This window comes from Chelonoidis abingdonii, chromosome 11, assembly GCF_003597395.2.
Source record: "Chelonoidis abingdonii isolate Lonesome George chromosome 11, CheloAbing_2.0, whole genome shotgun sequence".
In the NCBI taxonomy this organism is placed as follows: domain Eukaryota; kingdom Metazoa; phylum Chordata; order Testudines; family Testudinidae; genus Chelonoidis; species Chelonoidis abingdonii.
In genome coordinates, this window is record NC_133779.1 from 12,019,086 (window position 1) to 12,033,356 (window position 14,271).

General features: G+C 46.4%; 1 protein-coding gene across 1 annotated transcript in view; it reads right to left on the minus strand.

Moving 5' to 3' along the window:
* Positions 1-3,924: 3,924 nt before the first annotated feature.
* LOC142047557 (butyrophilin subfamily 3 member A2-like) overlaps positions 3,925-14,271 on the minus strand; it is a 37,586-nt gene continuing 27,239 nt past the window's right edge. Inside the window, exons 8-12 of the mRNA XM_075071257.1 lie at positions 9,498-9,578; positions 8,915-8,941; positions 6,591-6,617; positions 5,840-5,890; positions 3,925-3,959 (exon numbers count right to left, since the gene is read on the minus strand). Of these exons, the coding sequence (XP_074927358.1) occupies positions 3,925-3,959; positions 5,840-5,890; positions 6,591-6,617; positions 8,915-8,941; positions 9,498-9,578 (221 nt within the window). The remainder of the gene's footprint in view (positions 3,960-5,839; positions 5,891-6,590; positions 6,618-8,914; positions 8,942-9,497; positions 9,579-14,271) is intronic.

Sequence of the window (14,271 nt, forward strand, 5' to 3'; positions counted from 1 at the left end):
ACTGCCGAAGCCATGGACCTGGCAGCCAGATCAGCCATATCCAGAGCAGCTTCAAATGAGGCCTTTGCCACTGATTTCCCCTCAGCCATTAGCGAGGAAAACTTTTGCCTATCATCTTGTGGCAGCAAGACTTTACATTTCTGCATGGAATTCCACATGTTAAAGTCACAGAAGCCCAACAACGCCTGCTGCTTTGCAATCTTGAATTGTAACCCCCCAGTGGAATAAACTTTCCTAACAAAGAGGTCTAATCTTTTTGAGTCCATTGATTTTAGGGTTGTGTCCTAATGTTCCTACCTTTCTCTCTCATTGGCAGCAGATACCACTAGAAACCTGAGGGGGATGGGGAGGAGAACTAGATGTAAAGGAACTCAGAACCTTGGGCAGGCACATAATACTTTCACTATCCTTTAATGAAGTGGTGGGAAGGGATGCAGGATCTTCCACAACCCCTTAACTGGGTCCATAATGGCCTCATTGAATGGCAGGGTTACTTTAGAAGGATCTGCAGTGGCAAAATATTGACCACGCTGTGGGAGAACTCTTTTACTGCCTTTATTTGTTCACTCAGATTTAAGTCCACCCCCTTTAACAATTCATGGTGAGCCTTATAGTCATCTGGATGAGGTGACAATGCCTTCTCCTGAAAGGGCCTTCACAAGAGAGGAGGATGAGGATTCCTTTTCTCCCCTACTTGATTTACTGGATGCTGTTGAGCCTGCTCTTGGAGCCCAGTCTCAGGCTCGGTACCAGAGTCACAAGCACCTGGAATACACCTTGGACATTAGGAGAAAACCACATAGATTCCAAAAGGGCCATTGGACTGGCATAGGACCCCAAAGGCCTCCTGGCCAACTACTCCGTGGTACTCCTGTGGCTGGATCCATGGAAGGGTGGAAACGTCCTGGAGGAGTAATGAGAGTGGCTTAGAGCATGGAAAGAGTAGGACCCAATCTCCGATGCAGAAGAGGATGACTCTCCTCCTTCTGATCACAGGGTCCAGTTCCTGATGGTGCCAGCGACCGCTGCAAAGGTGGAGAGGTCTGCCACAAGACAAGCATTGCGGGTTTTCCCTTTGACAGTACGGAAGCGTGAGCTGTCACGGATATGTGAAGATGGTCTGGTACCAAGCACTGTAACCATCCAGTTGCTTTCCCCATCCCCACCAGCACCGATAGTAAAGAGTCTTGTACTGCTGGAAACACTGGTAATGACATCAAGGGGAGATGTCTGGCAGCCACAAATGCCTCTGGCATAGACGCTTCTGTCTCCAGATTCAGTGGTAACTGCCAGAGTCGGTACCAGCTTCGGTAGTACTAAGGCAGAAATGTGCTTGAGTTTAGACTGGCAGACTTCAGTGCCGGGGATCATCCCTGTTTGGCAGTCTGCTTTTTATACCCCCTCCTAGACACAGGGGATGGGGATTGGAGTCCCAGAACTCTAATACAGTAAAAGAAATACTCTTTACTGATGGCAGGGCACTCGATACTGAGTCTGACAGGCCTGGCTCATGTGGAGGTCTCAGTGCCACCTCCATGAACTGAAACTGTAGCTGGGCTGCGTAATTTTTATTTGTGCAACTTGAGTGCGGGTATCTTAGGAGCATAGCTTTATTACTAGAAATGTAGGGCTTGAAGCCCAATGACCAAGACATCCCTCGGCATCAGGGAAGGATGGAAAAACAGATAAACACAGAAAATCTAACTAACGAATGAAACACTAGTAATTTTACTAATACTAACTATTTTCAATATATAAAGAACTAATTCCACTGAGAGAACTTGTGAATGCAAGGAGAGCAGTTTCAATGACTGTCACAGATGGTAAGAAGGAAAAGAGGGGGAGCGGGGTCAGCGGGGCACTTTATACCAGCACTATCAGCGTGTGGTCGCAGACAACACTAGAGTTGCCCCAAAGGGTATCAGGCAGGAGAAAATTTCTCGAGACTATCGGTGGGGCATGCATACACCAGGAGTGGAATGCACATATGCAAGCCCTTGAAGAAGAACCCTGTGTTGCTGCAGAGAGCGCACAGTGCTGCGATGGGATTGGGGTGACTAATGTGACTCTGATTTTAGCCCAAACTGTTCACTCAGCCCTGCCCTGCACTGTTGGTGACTCTGGATCTGCTCAACACCATGTGTGGCTGGGAGTCTCTGCCCAGGGACTCAACTGGGGATGGATGTTCTTACCAAGCTTCTCATGCAGCTCCTGGCCTTCTGGAGCTAGAAGAAAAGGAGACCATTGTGGGTTCAGTGTTGTCGTTCTAAGCATAGTGACATGGGGTTATTCTCTGGGTACATCTACACTGAAGCTGAGAGTGAGCATCCCAGTTTGGGCAGGAAGACAAGTGCCAGCTCTGCTTGAGCCAGTGCTCTAAAAGTAGTTGGGTAGCCGGGGGTAGCATGTACAGTGGCCTGGGCTAGCTACTCATGTACCACTCAGACCACCTGAGTACTTAGCCGGGCAGCTTCCCTGATCCACTGCCTCTGCCCCTCCAGCCAATCTGCTTTTGTTACTGCACTAGCTCAGTCTAACAGGTGTCTGGCTACCAGAATAAACTGTTCTTAATGAACAAAGACAAAGTCTCAGATCAGCCCTTAAACAGAGCCCACAAATTGCCCTGGTGCCAGTACCCACAGATGATGCCACTGCCAGGATTGAGGGGAGGGAGCGTCACACCCGAACATGTATCCCATAGAGAAAGACCTGCCCTGCTGCAGTCTGTCACCTGGCTTCCAACTTCTTATTCTGTGCCGTGGAATCCCTTTGTGGTGCTGATCTGCACAAGTGTGTAATTCTAGGGTTAGTGGTGGGCAGGAGCTTAGCTGGGGAAGGGCTCCAGCGGGCTGTGTGGCACTGGACTCACCATCCATCCCTAGAGACATGGGTCAGGTTCTGTCCTGGCTCTTGTGAGAATAATGTGAGTGATGGGTCCTCACAAATCCCATACAGAGCATAGTAGAGTTTGGAGTCTCTGTTCATTTGAACCCCAGGACTAGACTAGGAATGGTAGAAACAGGACAGGACTGAGGAACTGAGGGCTGGAATAGCTGGGAAGCGGTGGGTGGGAACTGAGGGATGCCAACAAAGCTGGGGCCAGGGAGGAAACCCAGGGCTGCGATAGCAGAGGGCTTCAGGCAGTGGGAATCCCTGCACAGCTCAGTTCCAGTGACCTGGCATGTATGGTCCGTGCAAGGGTGGGCAGGGAAGGGAGCAGGACTGGACAGGACTGTGGAGCTCAAGTCTGTATAAAAGGGAGGCAATGGGTGAGCATTGAGGGGCTCTGGCAGAGCTGTGTGCAAATGGGAAGCCCAGCACTGGCATAGCAGGGATTTTGGAGGTCAGAACTGAGATGTATCCACACACCTGCATGGAGGAAGTTTGCCTAGCACCTAACTTAGGGCTTGTCTAACTAGCTCCAGAATTCGTCATATGGGGATGTGATTTGCTTTATGCACCAAAGTGCTGCATGGTAACTGATCACTAAACGGTACCTAGTTTGGCCTGAAGGTGTGAAACTGCCCCACATGGATGCTGCTGGTGCACACTAAATGGTACCTACATCACACTGACATAGTCCTCTTCAAATATGACTATATAAATATAAACTAGGAACCTTTCAGTTCACGCTCACAGCATCCACACAGGATTGTTACAGCGCAGCACTTCGGTGTGCGCTGATATTCACACGCTGTATTCTGAACCACTGGGCAATGTAAACCTAGCCTGAGTCCTGCCATTCCATATGCATTAAACGCACTCTCTGTTGTTAAGTACAATAGTGAAATGTGACCTGCAAACACTGCCACGTTTCCTTATTTCCAGGGCAGGGGGAGATGATCATGAAGGTGACAGTGCATGTGGTGATATTTCTATCACATTAGAGTATGAAAGTGCAGATACACATTTACTGGTGTTTAGTCAAGTACCTGCATCCAAGGTCTTCTTCTCAGTCTCTGAAATGGGAATAGAAAAGAGTTAGACCCAGAAACACACACTGGGTGGTGCTGTACACTCCCTAATGACTGGGATTGGTCACAGACATCCCACACCCACACTCCCAGCCCCAGTGCAGGAGCCGGCAGGTTTGTCAGGAGCAGGGCTGGTGGTTTGTGATATGCACCAAGAGGGCAGAGACATGGGGACTTTCTCACTCCTTAGCCCTTGTCTACACACACACTGGCATCAGTTTATCTAATTAGGTTACAAAACATGCCTTGAGTTAAACTGGTGCAGGGCTGTGTGTAAAACAGGCCTTGGGCTGGTGCAGCAGGGCCAGGAGAACCATCGGGCGGGGTCAGTTACTTTACAGTGACCCCTCTGGTTGGTTACAGAACAGCACTGATTGCTAGAGGAAACTCATCCAGCCCTCCCCAGCTGGAGGAATGGTGGCTGCAAGGGAGCATGGCAGAGGGCAAAGGAGATAAGAGGGGGATCCTCAGGGCTCCTCCAGGCTGTGATTGCCGGGAGAACCCCAGTCACTGTGCTGGCATGTTGTATCCATTCTCTGCACCTGTCATCTGTATTTCCCTGCGTATGTGTGCAGTGCCCAGCAGAACGGGACAGCACCTCTCAGCCCTACCACAATGCAAACCAATATTGTTACTAAATATTAAAAAGTTCACAGTGAAATAAATTAGTTGTGTGGAGCTGCAAACCAGTGCTGCTGCATCTATTAGCAAAGCTCAAGAGAGCAAATGTCACAGATTCATAGAGTTTCAGGCCAGAAGGGACCATCAGATCATCTAGTTCAACCTGCTGTGCATCACAGGCCAGAGAATCTCACCCAGTTTCCCCTGCACTGAGACCAATAACTTGAGCTTAGCTACAGAAGCTTCCAGAAAGGTGTCCAGCCTGGAGCTGAAGTCATCAAGAGATGGAGAATTCACCACTGCCCTTGGGAGCTTGTGCCAGGAGTTAATCACCCGCCCTCTGTCCTGTGCATTCGACACTCACAGGAACGGAATAATCTCACATAGTGTCTTCAACTTGCTTTTTTTTTCTCCTTTAAGGAGAAAGAGCCACTGAGCAATTGCCCAGCGTGGCAGAATCTGACCCAGAATTATCACTGCAAACCCATCTCTCTGCTGCACCCATGTGCAGGGAATCTCACAAGCACTGACGCTTGGGTTTCCACTGCAAAATACACATTTGCCAACCTGTTACCATCAGTGTGTATGAGAACATGGGGGAGGTGAGGAACCACTAGGCAGAGACCTCCCAGCTCCATCCCTTTCATTTCACTGAGCCCACAGATAACACCAAGCAGTCCCAGAGCTCACACATCTCAGTAGACAGAGCAAGAGATAGAGCAGGAGATCTACCATGGATGAACACAGACGCTTATTTAGAGAGTTCCTTCTTAGATTCCTTTCGCTTCACTGTGAGACAGAGACAATCACAGGGGTGGAATCATCTCACATAGTGTCCTTGACTTTGCTTTTTTTTTTTTTCCTTCACAGAGAAAGAACCACTGAGCTATTGCTCAGCATGACAGAATCTGACCCAGATTTGTCACAGCAAACCCATCTCTCTGCCACACCCATATTCAGGGAATCTCACAAGCAATGACTGTTGAGTTTTCACTGCAAAATACACATTTGCCAACCTGTTCTCATGAGTGTGTGTGAGATTTTGGGGGAGATGAGGAACCACTAGACAGAGACTCCTCTGGCTCCATCCCTTTCATTGCATTGAGCCCACAGATAACACCAACCAGTCACAGAGATCACACTACATTACAGGAGAGGGGGAGATGATCATAAATGTGACTGAAGTCCACATATTGTTTGTGATGATTTTCCTGTCGCAACATAGTGTGAAAGCGCAGTCATACCTTTACTAGGGATTCTCCAATTACCTGATATTGGATTCTTTTCATTTGTCTCTGAAATGGAGAAGAGAATAGAATTAGACATAGAGGTGCACTGTGTGATGCTGTGTGTCCTATAACTACTGGAGTTAGTTATAGACGCCACACTTCTAGCCCCAGTGCAGGAGCCAGCAGCTTTGATCGGAGCCGGGCTTATGGTTAGTGATACAGACCAACACACAGGGGCCCTGAGATTTTCAAAGCATCTAACCTTGATGGAAGACATGGATCTGGATCCTGATACAGCTCTGACATTCTCAACCCCTCCGACTAAGGGGAATTTCTTTTCTGTGTTACTAACAGTCCTTTGAAGCATACAAGCTACGCCTTCCAGATGTAACTATAGGATGGACGTGTAGATGATTGGGGCTCACATATGGTATCTGACCTTGGCAACAAAGCATAGGACCATGAGACACTTTCTAGGAAGTGGCCCAGAAGAGCCTGCACTCCAGCAGTCATCCATAGAAAGTGGCTGGCCCCCTCTGCAGCATCAGAACAATGTGATTGGCATTAGATTGTCAAAGGATTGTCTGTTGATTTAGATATAAGAGCAGTTAACTCTTCTTCTGCTGCAGAGAGCGCAGTGCTGCAGTGGGATTGTGGTGACTTTAAGTGACTCTGATTATCTGTTCACTCAGCCCTTCCTTGCTGTGCTTTCGTTTCTGCTCAGCATTCCAGTCAGAGGCTGTAATGGGGCGGTGAATGATCTTACCATTCTTTTGGGGCACGGCCTGGTATTCTAGGAAGAGAAGAAAAGGAGATCAGCATGTATCATTCCAAGCACAGTGACATAGGGCTGTTCCAAACTTTGTGGACATCACCATTACAGCTGAGAGTGAGCTTCCCAGTTTGGGCAGACAGACACATGCTAGTTCTGCTCAAACTAGTGCGCTAAAAAGGTAACACGTGGAATATCTTGGGCTAGCTACCCAAGTACAAATCTGTTGGGACCTCTTGGGTACATAGTCAGGTGACTATCCTGGTCTGCTGCCCATAGCTACACTGCTATTATTAGCACATTATGTCAACAGCAGGGACCATGAGTATCGAATGCTCATCTACATGACTTGTAGGAGACAGCAACTTTTAACCTTAGTCGCTCTTCTCTAGACTTTCTCCAATTTGTCCACCTCTTTCCTGAAATGTGGCACCCAGAACTGGACACAATCCTCTATTTGAGACTTAATCAGCATGGAGTAGAGCGTAAGATTTTCTTCTTGTTTCTTGCTTACTACACTCTTGCTAATACATCCCAGAAGGATGTTTGATTTTTTTGGAACAGAGTTACACTGTTGACTCATATTTAGCTTGTGATCCACTATGACAAGATCCCTTTTTGCAGTATTCCTTCCTAAGCAGTGATTTTCCATTTTGTTGTGTGCAACTCACTGTCCCTTCCTTAGTGGAGTACTTTGCATTTGTCCTTATTGAATTTCATCCTATTTACTTCAGACCATTTCTCCAGTTTGTAAAGTTCATTTTGAATTTAATCCTATCCTCCAAAGTTCTTTCAATGCCTCCCCAATTAGTTATGTCTCCAAACATTATAATTGTACTATCTGTGGCATTATCTAAATCACTGATGAAGATATTGAATAGAACAGGACCCAGAAATGATCCCCAGAAACCCTACTGGATCTGCTCTTCAAGTTTGACTGTGAACAGCTGATAACTACTCTCTTAGAACAGTTTTCCAACCAGTTACGCACTCACCTTATAGTAGCTCCATCTAGGTTGGAATTCATGTTTGTTTTTGTTAGAAGTTCATGCGAGACAGTATCAAAAACCTTATTAAAGTTCAGATACACCCTGTCAAAGAAAGCTATCAGGTTGGTTTCATATGATTTGTTCTTGACAAATCCACAATGACTGTAATTTATCACTTTATTATCTTCTAGGCATTTGCAGATTGATTGTTTAATTCTTTGTTTCTTTATCTTTCCAGGTACTGAAGTTAGGCTGACTGCTCTGTAATTCCCTGGGTTGTTCTGATTCCCATTTTTATAGATTGGCCCAATATTTGCCCTTTTCCAATACTCTGGAATCTCTCCTGTCTTCCATGACTTTTCAAAGATAATAGCTAAAGGCTCAGATATCTCCTCAATCAGCTTTTTGGGTATTCTAGGATGTCTTTCATCAGGCCCTGGTGACATGAAAACATCTAACTTTTCTATGTAATTTTTAACTTCTTTTCCCCCTATTTTAGCCTCTGGTCCTACCTCATTTTCACTGGCATTCACTATGATAGACAACCAATGACAACTAACCTTTTAGGTGAAAACTGAAACAAAAAATTCACTCAGTATGTCTGCCATTTCCACATTTTCTGTTATTCAGAATTACACAGAGGGATGTGCTGAATGATGCTGTGTACCCCAAAATGACTGGGATTAGTTACAGACTCCCCCAAAGCCCCAGTCCCAGCCCCAGTGCAGGAACCAGCAGCTTGGATAGCAGTGGGGCTGGTGGTTAGTGATATGCAGCAACATGCAGGACACCTGGGATTTGCAAAGCATCTAACCTTGATGGAAGATGTGGATCTGGATCCCAATACAGCTCTGATATTCTCAACACTCTGTCTAAGGGGAATTCCTTTTCTCTGTTACTAACAGCCCTTTGCAGCTTCATAGCTACGCGCTCCAGGTGTACCTAGAGGATGGACGAGCCGATGATCGAGGCTCAGAGCTGGGATCTGGCCTTGGCAACAAAGCATGGAAACTTGAGTCTGAGTCTGGTCTCTTGCTCATCGCCATGTTTTAGGAAATGTCCCAGAAGAGCCTGCACTGCAGCAATCATCTATAGAAAGTGGCTGGCCCCCTTCTCGTCCATCAGAACAATGTGATTGGCATTGGATTGTCAAAGGCCAGGTGACACTGTAAGAGCCCACAGTGCTTCTGTGGGACTGCGGTGATTCAGATTTTGGCTCAAACTTTTCACTCAGCCCTGCCCTGTGGTGTTGCTGCTTCTGTATCTGCTCAGCACTGTGTGTGGCTGAGAGCCCCTGCCCAGGGGCTCTAATGGGGTGGATGTTCTTACCAAGCTTCTCACGCAGCTCCTCGCAATCTGGGGAGAGAAGAAAAGGAGACCATCATGTGTTCAGTGTAGTTCTAAGCACAGTGACGTGGTGTTATTCCAAACTCTAGGTACATCTACAGTGCATCTGGGACAGTGATACCAGATCGGACAGTCAGACAAGTGCTAGCTCTGCTCAAGCTAGTGCACTAAAAATAGCTAGGTAGTGAGGGGTAGAATGTTCAGCCGACGGTGCTAGCTACTCAAGTAAAAACCACTCAGACTATCTGACTACCTGGTTGGGAAGATACCCTGAGCCTCTCTCCCTGCTCTTTCAACCAAACTGCTATTGTTAGTGCACAAGCTCAATCTAATATGTGTTTGGCTATTCAAGCTTGGAAGTTACTCTCAACTGCAATATAGACGTATCCAGACTGTCATTATGTCCCACTAATCCATATGCACTAAATTCACTCTCCATCATTAAGGACGATACTGAAATGTGAGCTGCAAACACTGAAATGTTCGAATATTTGCAGGAAAAGGGCAGATGATCATACAGGTAACTGAAGTTCATACATTGTTTGTGCTGATTTTCCTATCTCACCATAGTGTGAAAGCGCAGTCATACATTTACTGAGGATTCTCCAGTTACCTGATTTCAGATTCTTCTCATTCTTCTCAGTCTCTGAAATGGAGAAAAGAACAGAATTAGACACAAAGACCCACTGTGTGATGCTCTGTGCCCCATAATTACTGGTGTTAGTTGCAGACACCCCACAGCCACACTGCTAGCTACAGTGCAGGAGCCAGCTGCATTGATAGCAGTGGGGCTGGTGGTTAATGATATGCACCAAAGCTCAGGAGCTGTGGATTTGCAAAGCATGTAACCTTCATGGAAGATGTGGGTCTGGATCCTGACACAGCTCCGACGTTCTCAACCCTTCTGTCTAAGGAGAATTATTTTTCTGTGTTGTAACAGCCCTTTAGAGCATCAAAACAACATAAGTATGACCCTACTGGATCAGACCAAAGGTCCATCTAGCCCAGTATCCTGTCTTCTGACATTGGCCAGTTCACCAGAGTGAATGAACAGAACAGGTAATCATCAAATGAGCCATAATCCCCTGTCGCTCTTTCCCAGCTTCTGGTAAACAGGGGCTAGGGACATTGTTCCTGCCCATCCTGGTTCATATCAAAGGTACACACTTCAGCTACAGCTAGAAGATGGACATGCAGATGGTTGAGGCTCACATCTGGGATCTAACCTCCGCAACACAGCATGGAAACATGAGCCACATTTTGTGGAGTGGCCCAGAAGACCTGCACTGCAGCAGCCATCTATAGAAAGTAGCTGGCCCCCTCTGCAGCATCAGATCCAATTGGATTGTCTAACGATCTTCGGTCGATGTAGACATAAGAACAGGTAACTGTATCTACTGCAAAGAGCTCAGTTGGACTGCGGTGACTTTAATTGAACCGATTATGGCCCAAATGGTTTACTCAGCCTTGACCTCAAAAAAAACAGCTCCCACACACCTCAGTCTTGATTGGAACACATTTTGAGCTCTTCTGGAGGACACCCCACTTGCAGGTTCCAGTCCCAGAAATCCCCAGCAATATCTGTCACGCTGGCCTTCATTGACTCACGCACACTTGAATGCTTTATAAACCCAGCAGAATCCCCTGCAATCCCAAGCCACTTCCAATCTCATAGAATCTAATGATGGTTTTCCTTTGTCTTCTGGTCAAATACAAGTGAAAACCACTCTCCTGGAGGGCATGATTCAGGGACACCAACAACTTTACAATTCTGTGTGATTCCCTCCACACCTTTTCCCTGATCCAGACTATTTCCTGGCTGACAATCCTTTCATTTGGTGGCAAACATAAAGATCACCTTTGAAGAATGGTGGCACTACCTGGAAGAAGCTTGTCACCCAGTCTAGATATTCAAAAAAAGAAATGTTTTTTTTCCTCTTAGGTGTGTGTGTGTGCAGCACCCCAGAGCTGGATAATTTTGCCTAGCAGTACTGTAGAGGGATGGTGTTTGCACCCCGTGGCAGTAGCTCCTCTCCTGGCTATATGAAGTCTCACTAATGTGTCCCCCTCAATTCCTTTGCACCAGATGGCCAGAGATTAGTTTGATAGAGAGGGTTTATTGTGGAATATATGTCTATATCATGTCTCAAAGAATCACAGTTAAAATAAGTAACCTTTTCTTCCTTGAGTAGATGCAGTTGTTTGTTCCACTTAGGTGACTCACAAGGAGTAAACCCCCCTCTAAGGGGCAGAGCTTTGAATCTATCTAAACAAGGAGCACAGGGCTGCCCTACCAAAACTTGCATCCAACCTGGAAGATGCTGTAATGGCATATGGTTCATAAATGAATACATGGATGACCATAGGCAGCCTTCCAAGTATCCAATATGGAGACATCGCTAACAAATACTATTGACATAATCTTCACTCTCATTGAATAAGCTCTTACCTGCTGATCAGCCACAGTCAAAGCTATTTCATATATAGTCTTAATACAGGCTGTTATCCATTTGGAGATAGTCTGGGAAGAGACCACTTGACCTTTCATACAATTTGTATACGACACAAACAGGCAAGGCAAAGCACAAAATTATTTAGTCCTGTCCAGATAGAAGTCTAGATATCATTTTACATCCCGTGTGTGGAAACTCTGTTCCTCCAGAGATCAAGGCAGCTGAAGATAGAACAAAAGTAAATATACTGCCTTGTTCAGATGAAACTGAGAAACAACTTTAGAGAAAAACATTGGATGTGGTTGTAGAGTCATTTTGTTTGGAAGGATTGTGTATAAGGAGGCTATGACATCAGAGGCTGTAACTCACAGACTCACCTTGACCTTGCACATGTTATAGCTACCAGGAACACAGTTTTCTGACAGGGGCTTGAATGGTGGTCCCATCAAAGCTGCTAGGACCATATTAAGGTCCCGTAGAGGAACTGGGTCTCAGACCAGAGGATAGAGATGAAGAATCCCTTTTAAGAAACTTGCTACCATGGTATTAGCCGTGCAGCAGCCATGTCGTAAGATGCAGGGAGCTGAACACAGAATGGAAGGTGCAGCAATGATTCTGTGTTAATAGGTTGGGATGCAGAGGAAGGGGTATTGGAGGCCGAATTGACAATGCAAGAAAGTCAGAGAACCAATACAGCCTCGGCCATGCTGGGGAAATGAAGATCAGCTTGGTTTGGTCCACCACAGTTTGAAGTTGATCTGTGGGATCATCGGGATCAGAGGGAAAGCAAACAGGAGAGCTAAGTTCCAGCTGAGATGGAAAGCATTTGGTGGGGAACCTGGATTGAGGCCTCCTCAAGAGCAGAATAGATGTCATTTCCTGATGTCCCTTGTAGCAAACAGGAACGCCCCAAGCTGTGACTCAGTGAAAACCTCCTGCTGAAATGGTCCATGAGCTGATTCTGGACCTCAGGCAAGTGTTCAGCATCAGAGTAATCCTCTTCTTGATGTAGAACTGCCACAACCTGATTGCCTCTTGGCAGAGCACCCTGGAGTGTGCTCCCCCTTTCTATTCACATAATATCTCAAGGTGGTATTGTCAATATGTATGTGAACCACATAGTCACTGGTATGGTCCCGAAAAGCATAATATGCATTGCAGATGGCCCGAAGCTCCAGCACATCGATATGCAGAGAGGACTTCTGCTCTGACTGTAAACCTTGGACTTTCAGCAACTCCAGATGTGCTCCCCAGCCCATAAGGGAGGTGTTGGTGAAAACATTTCTGGTTGGCAAGGGCTAGACAAAGGGAACACTCGGACAAACATTCTTGAGAACATCCAGCACTGCAGCGAGTCCAAGGCCAGTGGAGGGAAATGGAATAATCTGTCTAAGGTGAACTGGACAACAAACTGTGCTGAGCCACGTGAGAAGGGGCTGAAGCTTCAGTCTTGTGAATTGGACCACCTGCATGCAAGCAGACATGTGGCCCAAGAGCTTCAAGGACTTGTGAGCTGTTTTGGAAGGCTGAGACTGCAGGTTGAGGTAAAGGTGGCAAATCGCCTGAAGGTTTTTGATCAGCAGAAATTCTATCAAACTCATAGGCACTATTAGGGTCCCATTGAACTATTTTCTGAGTGGGAACCAAAGCTGACTTCCCAGTGTTTAGAATGAGATCCAGAGACTTGAGCAAGCACAGTGTAGTCTGGATGTGAGAAAGAACTTCGTCTCTGGACTTGCCCCTCAGTAACAAGTTGTCTCGATACAGGAAGATGTGTATCCCTTTCTTTCTGAGATAGTCCACGACAATAGCAATACATTTGGTAAAAATCCAAGGGGCAGAAGAGAGTTCTAAGGGGAGAACTGTATACTGAAAATGGTACTCTCCCGTGATGAACAGAAGAAATTTTCTGTGGCCGGGAAAAATTGGCACATAAAAGTAGGCATCCTGAAGGTCCAGGACAGCAAACCAGTCATTCTGAGACAACACAGAAAGGACAGTTGATAGATTGATCATTCAGAACCTCATACACCTGATATATTTGGTCTGGTTACCAACATTGAGAATGGGCCTTACCCTTCCCTTGAATTTGGGTACCAGAAAGTACTGGGAATAGAAACACTGACACTGGTAGCAAAGAATCCTGTGGCACCTTATAGACTAACAGATGTTTGGAGCATGAGCTTTCATGGGTGAATACCCATTTCGGCAGATGAATCCGACGAAGTGGGTATTCACCCACGAAAGCTCATGCTCCAAAATGTCTGTTAGTCTATAAGATGCCACAGGATTCTTTGCTGCTTTTACAGATCCAGACTAACACGGCTACTGGCTACCCTCTATAATTGACACGGTGTTACAGCAAGAGCCTCCCGCACTGCTTCCAAACTCCCACAAAGAGCAAACCTGCTTGAGAAGGAGTATATGGTGAGAAAGGTCCCTGAAGAGGGATGGAGGGACCTGGATGTTGATGACTTGATTTGATGGCGCTTAGGACCCAGCTGTTGGGGTGATGAGCCCTTACCATGTAAAAGCAGTGCCAGATAGTTCCCCCAACAGAGGAGGTAGGAGGAGCGAACCAGACCTTCCCATAGTCATTGCCATGCATCACTCTCACTGGAAATATCACGGACATCCAGCCCGACTGAAAGAACTATTGCTACCAAATAGCCTTTAATGACATATGCTCAAAATTCCTCCCTTGAAGCGTTAGGCAGCTGGTCCATGAATTTAGACATAGCAAGAGTTATGAAGTCATACTATGGACAACAGCAACCTGGCTGACTGGCAATTCACAGCTGCAAGGAAAAGGTGTAGATCTTCCTGCTCATTTGTGCATTCTGTATAAAATGACTATTACACTAATGCAATCTCTTCTTTGGGGTC